General features: G+C 38.3%; 1 protein-coding gene across 4 annotated transcripts in view; it reads left to right on the top strand.

Moving 5' to 3' along the window:
• FUT8 (fucosyltransferase 8) overlaps positions 1-21,622 on the top strand; it is a 251,441-nt gene that overhangs the window by 185,066 nt on the left and 44,753 nt on the right. For all 4 annotated transcript variants that reach the window (XM_066275889.1, XM_066275887.1, XM_066275886.1 and 1 more), the window contains one exon: positions 8,146-8,383. In XM_066275889.1, coding sequence (XP_066131986.1) covers positions 8,146-8,383 — 238 coding nt within the window. The remainder of the gene's footprint in view (positions 1-8,145; positions 8,384-21,622) is intronic.

The raw sequence follows: 21,622 nt of genomic DNA, 5'->3' as shown, positions 1-21,622 counted from the left end.
CTGTATTATGCATGCAAAAAAAAAAAAAACCACCCACAATAAAATTTAACTTACCTGGCTCATTCATTTGGTGTTTTCTGACCTCTCTTTATTGGGAATAGGAGCTATCGCTGGCTTAACTCTTCTCTACAGAAGGAATGTTGTTAGTGCCACAACCAGTTCAGCAATGGGTGTGCACGAAAGGAAGGTGCTGGAGGATCTAACAGCGTCCCCAAACTACAGCCCGCGGGCCACATGTGGCCCCCTGAGGCCATTTATTCCCCCCCCCCCCCCCGCGGCACTCCCGGAAGGGGCACCTCTTTCATTGGTGGTCAGTGAGAGGAGCACTGTATGTGGCGGCCCTCCAACGGTCTGAGGGACAGTGAACTGGCCCCCTGTGTAAAAAGTTTGGGGACCTCTGATAGGAAAAACACACAAGATACAACATACAGAAAAGATAGGTAAAGGGGACTCCTAGCCTCTAGGACTGAGAGCCTAGATCTCTGCAACCTCATTGTATTTATTGGTCTCTTTGCTCATCAACCCAGAGCCTGGGTCAAATTAGTCTACAATGGATTCAGATGCAGAGAAAGATGACCAACCGATGCCACACAGGCATGCAGGAAAATAGCTATAGGGGCCAGCTGCTTCCTATAAACAATCTTAGTAGCGCTTGCCAGAGCAGCGCTCTGCCCCCGCAGGACTTGGCATTGCAAAGTCCACACCAAAGCCTTGTCTCAAGGCTGCAGTTTAATCTCTCAACCATTTTCCCAGTTATAGAGGAACTGGAAGGAGCCCCAGGGTTTGGATTTTTAATCCTTAAGTGTAAGTTCTTCAACCATAAAAAGACTAGAATAACATATAGGGGGAAAACTCCTTGACATTGATCTTGGCAGTGACTTTTTTGGATATGACACCAAAAGCACCAAGCAACCAAAGCAAAAATCAACAAAGGGACAATGTCAAACTGAAAAACTTCTGCACAGCAAACAAAACAATGAACAAAATGAAAAGGTGATCTGTGGAATGGTAGAAAATATTTGCAAACCATGTATCTGATAAGAGGTTAACATCCAGATTATATAAGGAACTTAACTCAATAGCAAAACAAAGAAACAAACAAAAACCCAACATAACAAAAATATGGACTTAGGACCTGAATTGATATTTCTTAAAAGAAGACATGAATGGCCAACAGATCATTAAGCACCAGTGAAATGCAAATCAAAACCATAATGAAATATCACTTTATACTGTTAGAATGGCTGTTACCAGAAAGAAAAGGCCCTGGCTGGTTGGCTCAGTGGTAGAGCATCGGCCTGGTATGTGGAAATCCCAGGTTCAATTTCCGGCCAGGGCACACAGGAGAAGTGCCCATCTGCTTCTCCACCCTTCCCTCTCTCCTTCCTCTCGAACTCTCTCTTCCCCTCCTGCAGCCAAGGCTCCATTGGAGCAAAGTTGGCCCAGGTGCTGAGGACTGCTCCATGGCCTTTGCCTCACTAGAGGCACTAGAATGGCTCCAATTGCAACATAGCAACGCCCCAGATGGGCAGAGTATCATCCCCTAGGGGGCATGCTGGATGTGGGAGTCTGTCTCTCTGCCTCCCCGCTTCTCACTTCAGAAAAATACAAAAGAGAGAGAGAGAGAAAGAGAGAGAAAGAGAGAGAGAATTACAAGTGTTGTTGAGGATGTGGAGAAAAGGGAACCCTTATGCACTGTTGATGGGAATTTAAATTGGTATAAGTCATATGGAAAACAGTATAGAAGCTACTCAAAAACTTAAAAATAGAACTACCATATTATATATCAATCCCACTTGTGAATATATATCCAAAGGAAATGAAATCACTATCTTGAAAAGATGTTTGCACCCCCATTTTCATTGCAACATTATTCACAATAGCAAAGATATGGAAACAACTTATGTGACATACCCTCCATGGATAAACAGATAAAGAAAATGTGGTGTGTGTGTAATGGAATATTATTCAGCCATAAAATAAAAGAAAATCCTGCTATTCATGACAACACAAATGAACCTGGAAGACATTATGCTAAGGAAATGAGACAGAAAGATAAATACTGGATGGTCTCACATGTGCAATCTAAATGAGTCAAATTCATAAGAGAGAGGGAGGGGGAATAGTAGTTACCAGGAGCAGAGAGATGGAGGAAATGGGGGGAGGTGTTGGTCAAAGGGTACAAAGGTTCAGTTATGTGGGATAAATTCTAGAGCATGATAACTATAGTTAGTAATACTGTATTGTATACTTGAATTTGACTAAGAGTTGATTTTAAGTGTTCTCCCCACTAAAAAATGGCATTGCTTTTGTTTGTGCACATGAAATTCAGTTTAACTAATAATTTATTTTTTTATTTTTTAGCGAGAGACAGAGAGAGGGATAGATAGGACACAGACAGGAAGGGAGATGAGAAGCATCAATTTTTTGTTGTGGCACCTTAATTCATTGATTGCTCAACTAATAGTTTATCAAGCATTTACAGTTGGCAAAATGTTTAGCTTATTTTGACTAAATGTGTTTTGTTGTTAATTTAGCCTTCTAATTTTAAATTTTTTTATTTTATTAAGTGAGAGGCAGGGAGGAAGGGAGGCAGAGAGACAGATTCTCGCCTGCATCCTGACAGGAATCCACCTGGCAGGCCCTCTACAGGGTGAGGTTCTACCCATCTGGGGCCGCTGTTCCATTGCACAGCCCCCGAGCCACCTCAGCATGTGAGGCGAGGCTGTGGAGCCATCCTCAGTACCTGGGGCTCACTTGTTTGAACCATTTGAGCCATGGCTGTGAGAGGAAAAGAGAGAGTTAGAGAGAGAGAAGGAGGAGGGGTGGAGAAGCAGATGGTTGGTTCTCCTGTGTGCTCTGACTGGGAATCAAACCTGGGACATCCACAGGCTATGTTGATGTTCTACTACTGAGCCAACCACACACCGCCTATATATTCTTGCTTATGAATGAGACATACTTTGAAGCCTTTGGCAGACATCAACAGGAAAATGTAAAGCGAGATCAGTAGTAATGGACAAAGACTATTTAGTAAGAAATTTGAAGATAATATATATACATAACAATGGATATGTTTCACATTCAGACTCCTATAAATCTTTGTTGCTACTCTGTAACAGTGGTGGATAACAAAGACTTAGCTCCAATAAGGGGTTCCTTTCCCAATAAAGCTCCCTTTCCATCAGAATAAATCTCTGTCCATGTCAGAATTGTTGCCTTGCTAACTTTATAAGCACTTGCTTACTTTTTTAGATATTTATTCTGGTGAGCTTTTCTTGTGTTAAGAACACAGATACTGTACTTTTTTTGTTTCTTACTATCTCCTGGGTTCGATTCCCGGCCAAGGCACACAGGAGAAGCGCCTATCTGCTTCTTCACCCCTCCCCCTCTCCTTCCTCTCTGTCTCTCTCTTCCCCTCCTGCAGCCAAGGCTCCATTGGAGCAAAAAGTTGGCCCGGGCACTGAGGATGGCTCCATGGCCTCTGCCTCAGGCGCTAGAATGGCCCTGGTTGCAATAGAGCAACACCCCAGATGGGCAGAGCATCGCCCCCTGGTGGGCATGCTGGGTGGATCCCGGTCGGGCGCATGTGGGAGTCTGTCTGACTGCCTCCCCATTTCCAACTTCAGAAAAATACAAAAAAAAAAAGCACCCATCATATAATTTTCAATAAAACCTTTTCTTTTGGAACAGTTTATAGATGTACAAAATTATTGCAAAGATAGTTCAGAGATCCCACATACTTCATTACAGTTCCCCTATTTTTTATATCTTATATTAGTCTTCATATTTAAGAGAAAACATAATAAAAACATCCAGCCTTTAGTTTTAAAACTGTATCTTATTTTATTTATTTATTTATTTGTGATGTGAGAGGCAGGGAGGCATAGAGACAGACTCCTGCAAGCTCCTGGAACCAGGATCCACCTAGCAAGCCCATTAGGGGGTGATGCTCTGCCCATCTGGGGCTGCTGCTCTGTTGCTCGGCAACCAAGCCACCTCAGTGCCTAAGGCAAAGCCATGAAGCCATCCTCAGTACCTGGGGCCAACTTGCTCAGACCATTTGAACGCATGGCTGTGGGAGGAGAAGACAGAGAGAGAGAGAGAAGGAGAAGGGGAAAGGATGGAGAAGCAGATGGTGCCTTCTCCTGTGTGCCTTGACTGGGAATTGAACCTGGGACATCCATATACTGGGCCGACTCTCTACCATTCAGCCAAATGGCCAAGGCCTACAGATTAATTTTTTTATAAACTCACTTTTGCATTAAAAAAAACATATCTACTGTGTTTCTTGAGAGGAGACTTCAATTAGAACTCAGTGCTTCAAGCACAAGAACTAAGGTCCAAAAGAAAGAGGATAATTTATGAAATAAAGCTTAATTCACAAGTCTTAGTGTGTCTCAAGTGAAACAGAAGTGACACTATATTAAATCTTTCTATTATGTAATAGATAACATGGAGAAAGGGAAAAAAGTCCATTGTGTTTGGTTCTAGAAAGAGAAATATCTACATACACAATGATAACCAGAGGAGGACACCAAGGCAGAGAGTGATAAGACAAGAGAAAATGAATGACTGTTTGGAATAACAATAAATAAAACACTGAAAAGGCTCAGTGCCACAGCTCAGTTTTTTATTTTTACAAAAGTAATTTTCAGAGTCTAGAAAATTCAAAGGATCTTTTTCATAAAAGAGTACCAAAAAAGCAGAGAGAGATAGTAAGAAACAAAAAAAGTACAGTATCTGTGTTCTTAACACAAGAAAAGCTCACCAGAATAAATATCACTGAGTTCTAATTGAAGTCTCCTCTCAAGAAACACAGTAGATATGTTTTTTTTTAATGCAAAAGTGAGTTTATAAAAAAATTAATCTGTAGGCCTTGGCCATTTGGCTGAATGGTAGAGAGTCGGCCCAGTATATGGATGTCCCAGGTTCGATTCCCAGTCAAGGCACACAGGAGAAGGCACCATCTGCTTCTCCATCCTTTCCCCTTCTCCTTCTCTCTCTCTCTCTGTCTTCTCCTCCCACAGCCATGCGTTCAAATGGTCTGAGCAAGTTGGCCCCAGGTACTGAGGATGGCTTCATGGCTTTGCCTTAGGCACTGAGGTGGCTTGGTTGCCGAGCAACAGAGCAGCAGCCCCAGATGGGCAGAGCATCACCCCCTAATGGGCTTGCTAGGTGGATCCTGGTTCCAGGAGCTTGCAGGAGTCTGTCTCTATGCCTCCCTGCCTCTCACATCACAAATAAATAAATAAATAAAATAAGATACAGTTTTAAAACTAAAGGCTGGATGTTTTTATTATGTTTTCTCTTAAATATGAAGACTAATATAAGATATAAAAAATAGGGGAACTGTAATGAAGTATGTGGGATCTCTGAACTATCTTTGCAATAATTTTGTACATCTATAAACTGTTCCAAAAGAAAAGGTTTTATTGAAAATTATATGATGGGTGCTTTTTTTTTTTGTATTTTTCTGAAGTTGGAAATGGGGAGGCAGTCAGACAGACTCCCACATGCGCCCGACCGGGATCCACCCAGCATGCCCACCAGGGGGCGATGCTCTGCCCATCTGGGGTGTTGCTCTATTGCAACCAGGGCCATTCTAGCGCCTGAGGCAGAGGCCATGGAGCCATCCTCAGTGCCCGGGCCAACTTTTTGCTCCAATGGAGCCTTGGCTGCAGGAGGGGAAGAGAGAGACAGAGAGGAAGGAGAGGGGGAGGGGTGAAGAAGCAGATAGGCGCTTCTCCTGTGTGCCTTGGCCGGGAATCGAACCCAGGACTCCTGCACTCCAGGCCGACGCTCTACCACTGAGCCAACCAGCCAGGGCTTGCTTTTTTATTTATATGAATTTTAGTGATATTAAAATGCTGTATTTTTTACACAAAGTATGAGAAATCTGACAAATGACAGTGTTCTTTGCCTTTTTTGTTGAAGTTGAATTTATTGGGGTGACATTGGTTAATAAAATTATATAGATTTCAGTTGTACAATTCTATAATATTTATTTGCTTTCTTGATAAACTGTTGAACTAATAATAAAGCTTTGGATCAGTTTGACATTTATTTGCAGGGTCCTAGTATGATGTTGTACATTGTACAAAAAGTAAATGATATTGGTCTCCCTATACACATAACATCATACCCTTTGCCCCTCTCAAATCTTTTGTGGCTATAGCAACTGGAATGAGAATGCTTACTGCCATAGGCATCTGCTATAAGTTCAGAGTCTTAAGTGAAAAGAATAATCAGCTCTAGGACTTGATTGAAGAAGTAGTGTTGACCAATTCTTACTGAATTTTTTTGGGCCCTCTTGGATTCACAGGATTCGTAACTCTTCAGAGGACTCTTGAAGGGTATAGCTCAGGAACTGGTGTGCCACAAGAATTTTTAAAGCAAGCAATACCTGAGTATTTAGTCAGGGACACTTACCTCTTCCTTTCACTTGTCAAATAAAAAAAACAATAGCCATCTGTTGTGAATTAATCAAAATTATACACTTTTTTGGTCAGATCAGCAAAAAAATATATTCATTGGTATGCCATGGAAATTTAGTAATTAGTTGATTTGCTCCAATAGATGAAAAAGGTTGAAAATCACTGGTGTAGGTTCTGCTGTGATATAAAAAAGCCAGCCTGCGGTGGCACATAGAAACATGAAAGAAAACTTCTTCTGAAAGCAACCGTTGCATTTTCCCTTCTCAGCTTTTTCTTCAGAAACATTTTATAGCTTCACTGTCCTAGCTTTTGTTTCTAGGGATCTCCCTGCTTGACAGAACAGATAATATTTTTAAAAAATAATGATAGATTTGTGATATGGCAACTGCTTTATTAGAGGCTCACATAAATTGAGAACGAGTTCCTTTTGTTCCTGCTTTGTGGGAGAGAAGATTCTGTTCCTGCCTGCTTTATCTTCCCGTTCAGACAAAACAGCTTGAAAAACTTCTTGGGCCAAGGAATCCTTGGCAAAAAAAAAAAAAAAAAAAAAAAAAAAATATTTGAAGAACTAAGTTGTCTAGGGATATTTAGCAACAGCTCATATGAATTATAGGAGATTTGATATGTTAGAATGGAAAAAGGAAGTTCTCACATTAGCCAAGCCCCTCGTACCCACTGTTAGATAGTATTTAGTGTTTTAATCCCTATTACTCATCTTGTAGTAAATATACAAAGAGGAAAATGAGTCCTGATTAAAAGTGGCATATCATATTTTCAAGACCATTAGTACAGAACATTTTCTACATTTTATTGTGAAAATTACTAGTAACTATCAAAATTGTTTTGTTTTCTTTTTACATCCTGTGACATATTTTGTAATTGTTGAACTCAGATACCCTTTCACTCAGTGGCTTTACTTCCATAGTGATTTTGTTTGTGCCATCTAGAACTCTGGAGATGGAATTAATAGGTGTATTGTAACTTTTTCTTTAAGATGATTTGCATGTCATCAGGGAAGGTCAGATCAGAATGCTGAAGTGCAGTGTGCAACTTTGAGTTCAGAGATGATCACACTTGCATTTTCTACTACATGATAGGGAAGTGAAAAGAGTATTCTTTTAAATGTAACTGTTTAATTGCACATTTGTTTAGTGATGTTTCCAAAGTAACTATTGTTTTTCACTGTCATCTCCCTAAGTATGCACATAAAATTTTCAGTCGAGCCTGACTGGGCGGTGGTGCAGTGGATAGAGCGTTGGACTTGGATGCGGAGGACCCAGGTTCGAGACCACAAGGTCGCCTCCTTGAGCACAGGCTCATCTGGTTTGAGCAAGGCTCACCAGCTTGGACCCAAGGTCGCTGGCTCGAGCAAGGGGTTACTCAGTCTGTTGAAGGCCCATGGTCAAGGCACATATGAGAAAGCAAACAATGAACAACTAAGGTGTCGCAACAAAAAACTAATGATTGATACTTCTCATCTCTCTTCATTCCTGTCTGTCTATCCCTCTCTCTGACTCTCTCTCTGTCTCTGTAAAAAAAAATTTTTTTTCAATTGATTCTTTGAAATTCAATCTTTACAGCTGGATTCTTTGCTTTATAAAATACTGGATCAGTCCTGGCTTATATGAGTTATGCACTTATCACTATGAAGAGAAGTTGCTCTGTACAGCTTATCTTCACCTTTATTTCATCTCCTCCTCCCTGACAGAATCCCAAGGACTGCAGCAAAGCCAAGAAGCTAGTGTGTAATATCAACAAAGGCTGTGGCTATGGCTGTCAACTCCATCATGTGGTCTACTGCTTCATGATTGCATATGGCACCCAGAGAACACTAATTTTGGAATCTCAGAATTGGCGCTATGCTACTGGTGGATGGGAAACTGTGTTTAGACCTATAAGTGAGACCTGCACAGACAGATATGGCATCTCCACTGGGCACTGGTCAGGTAAGGAGCCTGTGAGGCAGTTCAGATCCTCTGGGTTGAACTGCGGCATAACCAGAGTATCAGATTTCTTTGTACAACTTTAGGGCTCATAGTCCTCTTTTTCTCTGGATCTATGAACATTGTTATCCAGATAAAATCTAGACCAATATATCATTTAAAAAGTATTTCATGATTTATTTTATTTCTGATGTTTATTTTCATCTGGATTTAGCAAAATCACTAAACTTTTTCAAGGACTGCAGTTCCCTCCTCCTCCTCCTCATCCTCCTCCTCCTCCTCCCCCTCCCCCTCCTCCTCCTCCTCTTCCTTTTTCACCTCCGATGATGATATGCCTCTCACTTTTAAGTGTGCTTCCACATTATGGACCTCAGTTAATTGTCATAATTATAAATAACGTAGACCCAGGGTTTTTAAACATCAAATGCCTGAGAATCACCTGGAAGGCTTGTTAAAACTCTATGCTCTTATTCAGTAGGTCTGGGTGGGACATGAGTATTTGCATTTCTGAAAAAGTTGCCAGACCCAGGGACCAAACGTAGTGAACCGCTGAGGCACAGTTATCTTTTTACAGTTGAGAACAGTGAAGTCTAATTTGTTCAAAGCAATTTTACATTTTATTTAGAAAACATTTGATGATGAATAATGTGACTAAACTACTATACTAGGCATTATAAGGGATATAATGATTAGCAAGAAATTTTCCTTCTCCCCTAAGATCTGGTGGTAGAGGGGATAGAAAATATAGAGTGTTTCTTTTTTTTTTTTTTTTTTCAGAGAGAGAGAGGGATAGACAGGGACAGACAGACAGGAACGGAGAGATGAGAAGCATCAATCATTAGTTTTTCATTGCGCGTTGCAACACCTTAGTTGTTCATTGATTGCTTTCTCATATGTGCCTTGACCGCGGGCCTTCAGCAGACCGAGTAACCCCTTGCTCAAGTCACCGACCTTGAGCTCAAGCTGGTGAGATCTGCTCAAACCAGATGAGCCTGCGCTCAATCTGGTGACCTCGGGGTCTCGAACCCAGGTCCTCTGCATCCCAGTCTAATGCTCTATCCAATGAGCTACCGTCTGGTCAGGCTAGAGTGTTTCTTATTACAGCTCTATTATTCTTTCTACAGTGATCTTTAAACGAGATCTAAGATTGGACTACCTTTGTTAAAAATGGGGGCTTACCATTTTGTAATCTTGGGGAAACTACTTAACCTAGGCCTTAGTTTCCTCAGGCTTTCGTTTCCTCATCAGTAAAATGAGAAGTAAAAATTCCCTTACCTCTGAGTTGTTGATAGGATTAAATGAAACAATATATGTAATGCACTTAGCACAGTACCTGATATATGAGCTCTAGTAATTGTTAGCTGTCATTAATATCCTTTATTCATTACGTAGATACACATTGAGTTCCTACAGTTCAGAAAATACTGAAATTAAGTTACTAGGTAAAATTTTAAGCAAGACAGTAGACTGTCTCTGTACTCACATCTTGTGGGGAGTCAAACTTTTTTCAAAAGGCTGAGGCATTTCAGTTAATGTAATATCTCATGGAGCTGGCCACTTTTTTTCACAAGTTGAAATACTAGATGTGCAATAGGAGCTATGTCACTGACAAAGTGAGTAACTTTAGTGCCTTTGTTTTTTTGTTTGTTTATTTTTTGTCTTCATTGGAAAATATCATGTAATACCTGACGCTTCACAGAAATGGTCAGGAAAGCTGATTGGATATTTTCTATAAAATGCTTTAAATGGTCCTATATGGATTTAAAGAATTATTTTGTGATGTGAGTTTTGTCTTCATTAGGATGATTTTAGTAGCCTTATTCTATATATCAACATATGTTTTTCTTTGTAACTTACTTCAAATTTTAAAGTGAACCTTTTAATAGAACCTAGCTGAGCTTTAGTTTTGGGGTTACATCTTTTCTTGGTCTGCTTTGTAGCTTGCAGCTGGTGCAAACGGGTTAGGTATTAAGATTAGAAAGATACAGGAAAAGCAACTTGTCAGGCTCACTGAGGCTTTTTCATTTTGTGGGCTTAGTTCACTTTTAAGCTTCTTTCATTATAGCCAGAGTAGCATGAGGTTCTCATGGAGTCTTCTTTCTAGGGAGAGGCAACTTTTTGGATGGTAGTCAGTTAATAGAAAAGTGTAAAGTTGGCCTCACTGGATTTAACAGATTTAGTATATAATTTGGCCCTGCTTATATACTACAGCTAGTTATTTGGTTTGTTTGACTTTTAATCCTTAGATATTTTCTATGTAGAGGGTATGAATTAAAATGGCTTGAATTTGAAACATTCAGAATTTCTTAATGTTATAATTAAACAGATGCTAGAAATCATCCTTTAGTAATTTATATAGCTTATAAATAACAACTATTGTTAGTACATTCACTTCTCCATTTTAAGTGTTTCCCAGTAAACACATGCCAAATGCCTTACCTAGCAGAATAATAATTAGAGGCATACAACTCCTCAATGTCTAGGAACTAAATAAAATGACTGATTGCAATATCTCTACCCTTTTGCTCCCCCCATCCTGCAAACCTTTTCCAAACCTGCATATAATTTCCAGTACTTAAAAGTTGTCAGTGATATTTTCTTCTTAGTCATTTACAGTCCCTGATTAAAGAAGTTATTTTATCATGGTAGTACAGAATTATAATTTTAATTAAGTAGATCTTTCCTTTATTACTTACAGGTATTGTATAAAATCATATATTTTTTTCAGGCTAATCAATTAAACTGTACCTTTTGGACACATTTAATTAAACAACTGATTATTTTCAATATGCTTGCAGTACTCATCATAACTAAAATAATTTAGATGCTAATCTTGTATTCAAAAGAAGAGATTTATGTTTGAGCATAGCAAAGTATAGTTGCCCTCTACTTCTGTTTTTGTTTATTTACATTATTTGTGTATGTGCCTTTTGGAGACACTAACCTATTCTGGATTTAGAAAACAAAGAATGAAATTTAATAAACTCTATGACATTAATCTTTTAATTAGCCATAAATCAACTGCATCTTTTAATTGTTCTGAGTTGTACAAAGAATATTGGGATATATCCCTTGGCATGACTGTCATGAAATTATTATTGTTCATACACACTTGACATGATGTGCCTGCAGGTGGAATTTAGTGATTTCTGTTCCAATCTGTCACCAGGGCAGGAATTGGTATACATATCTAATCATTTCAGTAGTTAAATCATGCCTTGTTGTAGGTTGAGTTCTATTTTCCTTCTTCATTATTTTATGTATGTGAAACCATATCCTGTGTAGTAATTTGGTTAAGTGAAGCAAAAATATTAAAAATTATGCTTCCAGTTAAAAATTATAATAATCTTTCCCATTATCTATTGACATGTATTCTAAAGTTGCTGATAAAATGGTCAATTTAATTTTCTGTATCACAAGACATTTCCTAAACCTGAACTAACTACGTGTAATAGACCTGAATCTTCCAAGTATATTTCTTATGGTAATTCAGAAAGAAAATCTTAGTATTTAATGGTTTGAAGTGTCTTTTAACTATTACCGACTTGTTTAAAGTATATTGACTGTTGTAGGCTATATATGAAGACCGGCTTCTAAAATGCTTTTATTAAAAAAATAATAATACAATAAAAACAACAACAACAACAAAAAAAACCAAAATGCTTTTATAATTGATATAAACACATCTGAATTAATGATTTAGCAATAGAGAACCTCAACCATTTAAACTTAATTTTCTACATTTTTTTAATTCTAAAAATTGAGCATTTATTCAGATTAGCAGTCACACCACTTGGGCTATTTTGTGTTTCCTTCTTGCCTTTTTCCTACTGTCTCAATAAATAGGTAATAAATTGAACTGAACTGCTTAATTTAGTAACTCTAATTGATAAACCTTCTTTTAAGTGAAATTGACTTTCTTTAAATGAAAATAATGACAAGAAACAGTGTTTGTAAATGTGATAAAATTTAATGCCCTTGAGGTGCCTAATTTAAGTACATGTTTAGGTAGATTGCCATTAAGTAGATTGCCATACCAAGTTTCAAAAAGCTTTTGGTCAAAGAGTTCAATTTGGTATCCTTATATGAAGGAAGCCTTAAAATAGTAATTTAAGAAAAGAACTTGGTATATGCTGGGTACCATGCTGGGCTACATGAAAAGGATGGTCACAGCCTGACTAGGTGGTGACACAGTGGATAGAGTGCTGACCTGGGCCACTGAGGACCCAGGTTCAAAACCCCAAGGTTGCCAGCTTGAGCACAGGCTCATCCGGCTTGACTGCGGGGTCACTGACTTGAGCGTGGGATCATAGACATGACCCATGGTCACTGGCTTGAGCCTGAAAGCCACTGGCTTGAGCAAGGGGTCACTGGCACAGCTTTAGCCCCCCAGTCAAGGCACATATGAGAAGCAATCAATGAACAACTAAAGTACTAAGAGTTGATATTTCTTATCTCTCACCCTTCCTGTCTGTCTGTCTGTCTTTGTCTTTTTCTGTCTCTCTCTTGCTAAAAAAAAAAAAAAGGCACAGTTCTTGTTCAGTCAGCTGAATGAACACAATGTACAAATGATGCATTATGGAATTGTATACCTGAAATCTATATAATTTTATTAACCAATGTCACCCCAGTAAATTCAATAATTTTTTTTAACATATGTATTGTGATGTGGGTAAGTTGATAGTACTCCAAAGCACATATCTAACACGTATCAGTGATTCTCCTGGAGGAAGTGATTTTTAAGCTAAGACCCAAAGTATGAATAAGAGTTAGCTAGGTAGAGATATGGTAGAAGAATTTTTTGTCAGTAGACACATGTGAAAAGAGAGACAAGAGAATATAGAGTCATTGGGGTAACTGCAGGTAGTTTATAGTACAGTTTGAATATTGAGGGACTAACTAATCTTTTGTTTTGAAAATATGTGTCACTTAGGATTTTTCAGTGGTGTGTGACTTAGTCCTCCCTAAAATCAGCAAGTTTAATTCCACAGTCAGTGCTTTTTGTTTTTGCTTCTGAGAGTGGGCAGAGTTAAAAAGTCAAATTGCTTTCAGCTAACTGGCTCTTGGTGTTATTTAGGAACCATTAAACTTTTTAAAAAATTAAAAATTTTATTTTTATTATTTTTTAGAATTCACTCTTGATAAATTTTTAAAAGCTGACAAACTTAGAAAATCTAGAAAAAAGCAACATGATATTTTTATTAATTAACTGCCTAAAACACTTCTCTAATGTTATTTTTTCTGCATTTTAAAATTTGGATAATCTCTCTATATGGCAATAATTTTTTCATTATCTTTTTATATAGAGAGAATAGGAAGATAATTCAGTGTTTTAACTCAGTTTATTACATTTCTTTCCAGTTTTATTGAGATGTAATTGACATATAACATTGTATTAGTTTAAGATATAAAACATAATGACTTGATATATGTGTATTATGTGAAAAGATTACACATTTAATTTAGCTAAATCCATCACTTCACATTGTTACAAATTTTTTCTTATGATGAGAATTTTTAAAGTTTGCTCTCTTAGCAACTTTAAATTACAATACAGTGTTGTTAACTAGTCACCATGCTGTACATTACATCCCCAGGACTTCTCTTTAACTGAAGTTTGTATCTTTAGACCAATACCCTTTCCCCCACTCCCTGCCCCTCCCTGTCTCTGCCAGCCACCAAACTGTTCTCTGTTTCTTTGAGTTCATTTTTTTAGCTTCCACATATAAGTGAAATCACACAGTAATAGTCTTTTTCTTCTGATATATTTCACTTAGCATAATGCCCTCAAGGGCTGTATGTGTTGTCACAGGATTTCCTTTTTTTCTCATGGTTGAATAATATTGCATTGTAGGTAGGTAGATAGATAGATAGATAGATAGATAGATAGATAGATAGATAGATAGATAGAGGCGTAATATACTAATTAGGATAGGCTATGGATATGCTTCTATGTAGTATTTTTACAGTAATATTTCCAACCTTTGGTGATCAGTTGATAGAAACTTGAAATAAATAAATACATATACTATTTTAGATTTTTTATGCTGATAAAACATCCTGATTTTCTGTTTGGGTAACATGAGAGAAGAGGAAAGGATACTGGAATATGAATTTTACCATATATGATCTCAGTTCTCTTGTTTTTAGCTTTCACATTTTCAGCAAATATGGCTTCTGAACCCCAATTTTGCTTTTAAAAAATAGCTCATGAGCCCTGGCCAGTTGGTTCAGTGGATAGAGCATCAGCCCAGTGTATAGACATCCAGGGTTCAATTCCTAGTCAGAAATCAAGAGAAGCAATCATCTTCTTCTTTCCCCCTCCCTCTTCCCCCTCTCCCCCTCTTCCCCTCCTGCAGCCAGTGGCTCAGTGGGTTCAAGCAGAGGCCCCAAGTGCTGAGGATAGCTCGGTTGGTCTGAACACATCAGTCTCAGGTGCTAAAAATAACTCAGTTAATTCAAGTGTTGGCCCCAGATAGGCCCTGGGTGGGGCACATGCTGGAGTCTGTCTCACTGTGTACCCTCCTCTCACTTAAAAAAAATAAAGTAAAATAAAAAAATAAAAATTTTAAAAAGCTCATTATACACAATATCTCCCTATCCACTTTTATAGGTCTCTAATCACAAGGGAAAATGAGTAACAGGCATAAAAGGTATTAAGATGATTTTTACATACGGCTTAGTTTCATTGTCTGTCTATGTTTGGTTCCAAACTTAAGAAACAATATTCTATTCCATTTTTAGCTGTTTATTTTATCTTGAGGGAGCTTCCAGATGGCCACAGAGCCTATATCTTCTGCATTATTTACACAATGTTAGCCACTTGACTAGAGCACAAGAAAGGCAATAAAAGAAACACATAAAACCCACCTCTCCTGTATCCCAGTCTAAATCTCAAACTATTACCCTGCAAGCTATGTGAGGCACTTTTACTAAATTGTGAATTAAAAAAAAAAATCTCTTGCTAAGAATGAATCTGTTTAGCAATATACCGTATTTTTTTGCTCCATAAGACGCACTTCCCCCCCCCCCAAAAGAGGAGGGGAAGTTGCTCATGCATCTTGAGTGAAAAATACAGTATTTTATTAAATATTTTAACACACCATTTGGTTCAGAATATTTTTTTTCTTATTTTGCTCCTTAAAACCCTAGGTGTGTCTTATGGTCAGGTGCATCTTATGGAGCAAAAAATTGATATTTTGCCCTTTTTAGACAAGGTTTTGGCAAGATGAGTTTAGAGATTAAAAGAGGTATGATTCAGGAAGTAAGAACACATAATTATTATCAAAGTCACTGTGGAGTAGAAACAATTTCATTTGAAAAGTTTTCAAAAATCCCTTTAGTCTGTTTAGAACCGATCTAGGGTTGCTAGAGCTAGAAATAGAATTCAGGTGCTCTTATTTCTATGGGATGTCTGGGCCACAAAGCCTTGATACCCATCTCAGAAAAGATGGGTGTTTTTGTAAATACTGATAATGCCTTTGATGTTACAAGTGAGTTTCTTAAAGAGTTGCTACAAATTGAATTATATATCAAGTCATGTTTTAAATATTTTAGTGGTGCTATGTAAATGATTCCCAAAGGAAATACTTTCATAAAGTAAAAAATCTTTTTTCTAGTATAGGCTAATAGTCTCTTGATTCATCACTAGTTTCTTCCCTCCCTTCTTTAAATGTTTGGATATTTCTGTTTTCCTGAGGCACACCTATGTAAGTCTTTGAGACTCAGTCATATTTGACTTTTTTTCTCACAGAGAAAGAGACAGAGACAGACAGACAGACAGGAAGGGAGAGAGAGGAGAAGCATCAGTTCTTCATTGCAGCACGTTAGTTGTTCATTGACTGCTTTCTCATATGTGTCTTGACTGAGTGACCCCTTGCTCAAGCCAGCGACCTTTGGACTGAAGCCAACGACCATGGGGCCATGTCTGTGATCCCATGCTCAAGCCAATGACCCTGTGCTCAAGCTGGATGATCCCACACTCAAGCTGGCGACCTCAGGGTTTCGAACCTGGGTCCTCTGCATCCCAGTCTGACACTCTGTCCACTGCGTCACCACCTGGTCAGGCAGTCACATTTGACTTTTGATTTAAGCATCAAAGTATGTAAAAGAAAGAAGGTGATCATTCAGTAGCATTTTGTAAGTTTTATTTGTTTACAGCACATAGGTTGCATTTAAATTCTACAAATGATTCTACAAATAAGATAATTGTTGGAAAGCTAAAGAAAATTAAGAATGCCTCTTTGATTAGTTTTTTATGCCAGAGATCTGGTTATAATATAAATCTTAAATTTTTATCTCTCTCTCTCTCTCTCTCTCTTTCTTTATTTGGTGAGAGGTGGGAAGCAGAGAGGTGAGACAGACTCCCGTATGTTCCCCAACAGTGACTCACCTGACAAGGCCCCTACAGGGCAATGCTATGCCCATCTGGGGTCGCTGCTCCATTGCTTGGCAACCAAGCTATCTTAGCACCTAAGGTGAGGCCATGGGGCCATCCTCAGTGCCCCAGGCCAACTTGTTCAAACCATTCAAGCCGTGGCTTCAGGAGGAGAAGAGAGAGAGAGTGAAGGTGGAAGGGGTGTGGTAGAGAAGCAGATGGTCACTTCTGTGTGCCCTGACTGGGAATTGAACTTGGGACATCCACACACCAGGCTGACACTCAATCCCTTAGCCAGCTGACCAGGACCTTCTTATCTCTCTTCCTCAGGAATATGTAAATTATAGGCTAATTCCTTAATAAGAAACAGTAATAGTCCATGAGCTTTAGTAGAATTGTATATATTCTTTTTGTCCCTCCAAAAGAGTGTTGCTCAGTAAAAAAACTCAATAAAGGTTTATACATTTGCTGACAGTATAATATACATTTTATATATATGTAACATTTAAAATAGACTTTCCTTTTCACACATTTTTCTTTCCATTAGGAGAAGTTCAGAGCAAATTACAGAATTATGAACATTCCTACGTGTTAGTTTAGGAATGAGGATTCTTTCTCCTGTTTTGCTTCCCAGAATTTAAGGAATAAAAACACACCTGGCAATATTGAAAAGGATTAGAGCTCAGTTTCCCACCTTTTCCTGAAGAGGTGCTCCTTTTGCTCAGTTAAAGTTCAGTCTACCAACATAATATGAGAAGCTTAAACAATGCAGGTTGTATTCCCTGGAAGCAGGATGTTGTAAATGGAATATTATAAGGCAAGTTGATTTTTCCAAAAGATATAGTATTACAATTAAGATTATTTTAATTAAGGTTTAGAAGTCTAATGTCTAACTTTATTTTTTTAAAGTACAGCTACTAAACAAATACTGTATATTTTAATGGGCACATTTTATATTTATAATGTTTTATTATTATAAAGTTTCTAAGAAATGGGTCACCCACATATATAAGGAAGTGTACTAGTCATCAAGTAAAAATTTGAGTGTTTCTTGATACTATGGAAGATATAAAGATAAATTAGACCCAGACCTTGTCCTTTAGGAACTTTCATTGAGGGTACATTAAGATCTGTATGCATAACAAAGATGGGCTATGTTAAATGAAGTGTCTTAAGAGAAATGTAAAGGCCGGTGGGTCATCCGAGGATAGAGAAACTGTTTCTGGAGTTAAAGGAGTTATTGGGAGCCTAAGCTGGACCTTGAAAGAATGAGGAAAAGCACAGTCTGGAAGGACAGATCAATGTTGTTGAGGTGGAATTAGAAGTTATTAACTGTGTGACTTTAGCTTGTGTCCACGACCTTTCTTAATATCTTGTCTATATACCATACAGAGTTATTATGAGGATTCAAAGTGATAATTTACTTCACAGTGCTTTATATATTCTGAATCACCTTTATGTTTCTATTACCACTTTAATTTTATGGGAACAGAGCAAAATAACAATAAAAACATAATTAAGTCATGGGATTTCAGCCAGACTTCTCTTGAGAAACTTTACAACCAACATTAATGAAAGTTGGAAGTACCTGATGGCTTTTTTGTGAAATTTATTCAGAAATGTAAATGAAAAGAGAAGAGGTAAATGATGATAGAGGAGCCAAGTGAAGGTAACCATCCCCCCTGCTCATCCTCCCACGGAGAGCCAGTTTTAGCTCCCCAGCTTTCTTGGTCCACAGGAGGATAATTCCCCATTTCTCTTGGATTTTATTTAGGTTATCCAGTAAAATCCCAATGTCTAGACTGATGAGGCACCACAAATATGTTCCTGTCAAGGAAACTTGACCAGTTCCCTAGTTTGGGTTGCCATCTTAACATGAGCTATCTCTGACCCCTGTGGGAGCACCCTCCTGACCAAGCAGTCAGTCTTCAGTTAATTTTTAGCCCTCCACACTGACAGGATGACAATTTGGAGCTGAAAGAAGGGGACTTGGAATAAAACATGCTGTCTTGGAGCATGTTTAATGTTTAATATGTGCATACTACTAGGAGAAACAAGAATAAATTTCTGTGAAGTTCTATTCCATGGGAACTGTGTCAGAATTAATGCTTAAGAATATGAACATATACAATATGTTAATCAAGTAACTTGCCTAAAAGTGAAGAATAGGCTTCAGTGAAGAAGTTTTTTCAAAACACTAACAGTGATTTTGAGCAAACACTAAGGATCTGAATATTAGAAATACATACAAGTGAGGTCCTCTGACCATTCCTCTGGTACCTGTGTGTTCACTCAGTAGAACTACATGTGCTAGAGCAGAAGAGATTATGCTTAGGTAAGCAACCCAAAATATAGCATTGTGGCTTGCTCCTCTCCTCTCTAGTTTTTTGCTATTAAGTATATTTTAACCTGTTTTTATTCTGGAAGAGTGTAGTATGTCTAGGTTGTGCTAGGTATAAACTAGCCTAGAATACACAAATGGGATTTGCTAAGGCATGGTGGAAAGAGAAGTTGATAAAAGGGTAGATCACAGTATTTTCCTTTTTCTGCTGTCACTTCCCTTATTGCTGTGTCCACTGAAATTTGACAATAGCACAGGAATTGGGGAATAGGCTGGGTTAGTAGCTGCTTCTGCTGCTACCTCTGGCCAATCTTGATCCATGTGGTTCAGAATATTGAACAATAGGATTAGCAAAGTATACACTACCCTCTCTGCCCCTTCTTTCTATGTTATATCCAGTACCAACCATGGGGTCACCAAATTGAGCTTTTAGAATCTATAGAGCAATCTCTCTGTATCCTTGGGAAATGTCTATGGTCTTTAGTACCTGGATTGAGATCAGAGGGTTAGATAGATAGCCTTTTAAGAATATGATACCAACATTTTTAAAGTGATGTGGTATCTCTATTTCAGAGGAAAAATGATCTTAATGCTTGCTATGAATGACCATCTTAGAGGTACCCATTTGTATTATAGATGTGTTAATAAGTGGATATTTAGTTCATTCACTTGTATTTTATTGTATATTTGTGCTATGATTTATGTATTCCTTCATTAATGGACATTTAAATTATTTCAAGTTTTTACCATTATAAACAGTGATATAATGAATATTTTTGTGCATGTCACCATGCTCATGCGTGTTAGTTTCCCTAGGGCAGTGCTTATCAAACTTTTTCCCATTATACTATATGTTAAAAGATGTTTTTACTGCCCATATTATGACCTGGGAGGTGGTGATGTATGGTAAAGCTACAAAGATCTCTCTGACAGTAAAATCATATGCTCTAACAAAATAGCTGCCAAACTGTGGTTCTCAGTGAAACTCAGCCTACCACCTATTTTTATAAATGAAGTTTTACTGGAACACACACCCATGTCCATTTGTTAACTTACTGTCTATGGCTACTTTCATACTACAGTGGTAGAATTGAATAGTTGCAACAGAGACCGCATATCCCTCAAAGCCTAAAATATTTGCTATATGGCTTTTTACAAAACAAGTTTGCTGACTCCACTCTAAAATAATAATTACTGGACATACATAGTTTCAGCCATTGTAAATTTATGAATAATATTCTTAAAAATCTGTTTTCCTCAAATTAATAAGCTCCCAATCTAAATAGGAAATTAACACAATCACTTAAACATTCTATCTCATGAGGCAATATGTGGTTAGCAGTGTTATAAAGACTGAAACAAGAACCCCAAAGGATTGGGAGGTACAGTCATTCCAGCCAGAAAACTGAGAAGAAATGTCATTTGAACTGGTCTTGGAAAAGTTGTAAAAAGACCAGAAATCGAGTGTTTTACTTGATTATGTGTTTTACTCTAATAACTACTATGCACTTGACTATCTATTTATACATGCTACTCTTTATTTTAGATATAGAATTCTGCACACTTGGAGTAGTTGATGGATGATGATAAAAGTGCGTAGGTGCCTGTCGTATCTTACGTATTAAAGTATCAGAACTCCTGGACATTATTTTTTTTTCCTTTTATTTTGTATTTTTCTGAAGCTGGAAACGGGGAGAGACAGTCAGACAGACTCCGGCATGCGCCGGACCGGGATCCACCCGGCACGCCCACCAGGGGCGAAGCTCTGCCCACCAGGGGGCGATGCTCTGCCCCTCCGGGGCGTCGCTCTGCCGCAACCAGAGCCACTCTAGCGCCTGGGGCAGAGGCCAAGGAGCCATCTCCAGCGCCCGAGCCATCTTTGCTCCAATGGAGCCTTGACTGCGGGAGGGGAAGAGAGACAGAGAGGAAGGGGGGGGGGGGGGTTGGAGAAGCAAATGGGCGCCTCTCCTATGTGCCCTGGCCAGGAATCGAACCCGGGTCCCCCGCACGCCAGGCTGATGCTGTACCGCTGAGCCAACTGGCCAGGGCCTGGACATTATTTTTACTTCTGACTCTGGTTTCCTAAATTATGTGAAGAGATCATTAAGCCATCTGCCTCTCAGTGATCCTTAAGCAGAGAGGGACTAAAAAACCAGTCTGATAGCTGATTTAGTATGCATTTCTCAGTGGACTCCAAAACATTTGATAGAGGGTGTTTAGGTGCAAGTTTTTTTTTTAGTTGTAAAAATATGAAAATGATAGTGCTTTAGATAAAACAAACCTTGTTTTTTGTATGCATTATTTACTGTCATAGAGTAGGTGAAATTGTAAACCAATGTTTACATTCAGAGTAATTGCAACCTTTATGATAGGCTTTCTTAAACATGAATTTAACATGTAATTTTATAACACATTAGCAGTGATTGGGGGAAAACAGTAAATAAATACAACGATGCTTTTGAAGAATATCAAGTTAATATAGAATTGCATGGTTATTATTACTCAATCCTTTATTGGAAGGATA

Source organism: Saccopteryx bilineata, chromosome 4, assembly GCF_036850765.1.
Source record: "Saccopteryx bilineata isolate mSacBil1 chromosome 4, mSacBil1_pri_phased_curated, whole genome shotgun sequence".
NCBI classification, from domain to species: domain Eukaryota; kingdom Metazoa; phylum Chordata; class Mammalia; order Chiroptera; family Emballonuridae; genus Saccopteryx; species Saccopteryx bilineata.
This window is presented reverse-complemented; position numbering and strand designations above follow the sequence as displayed.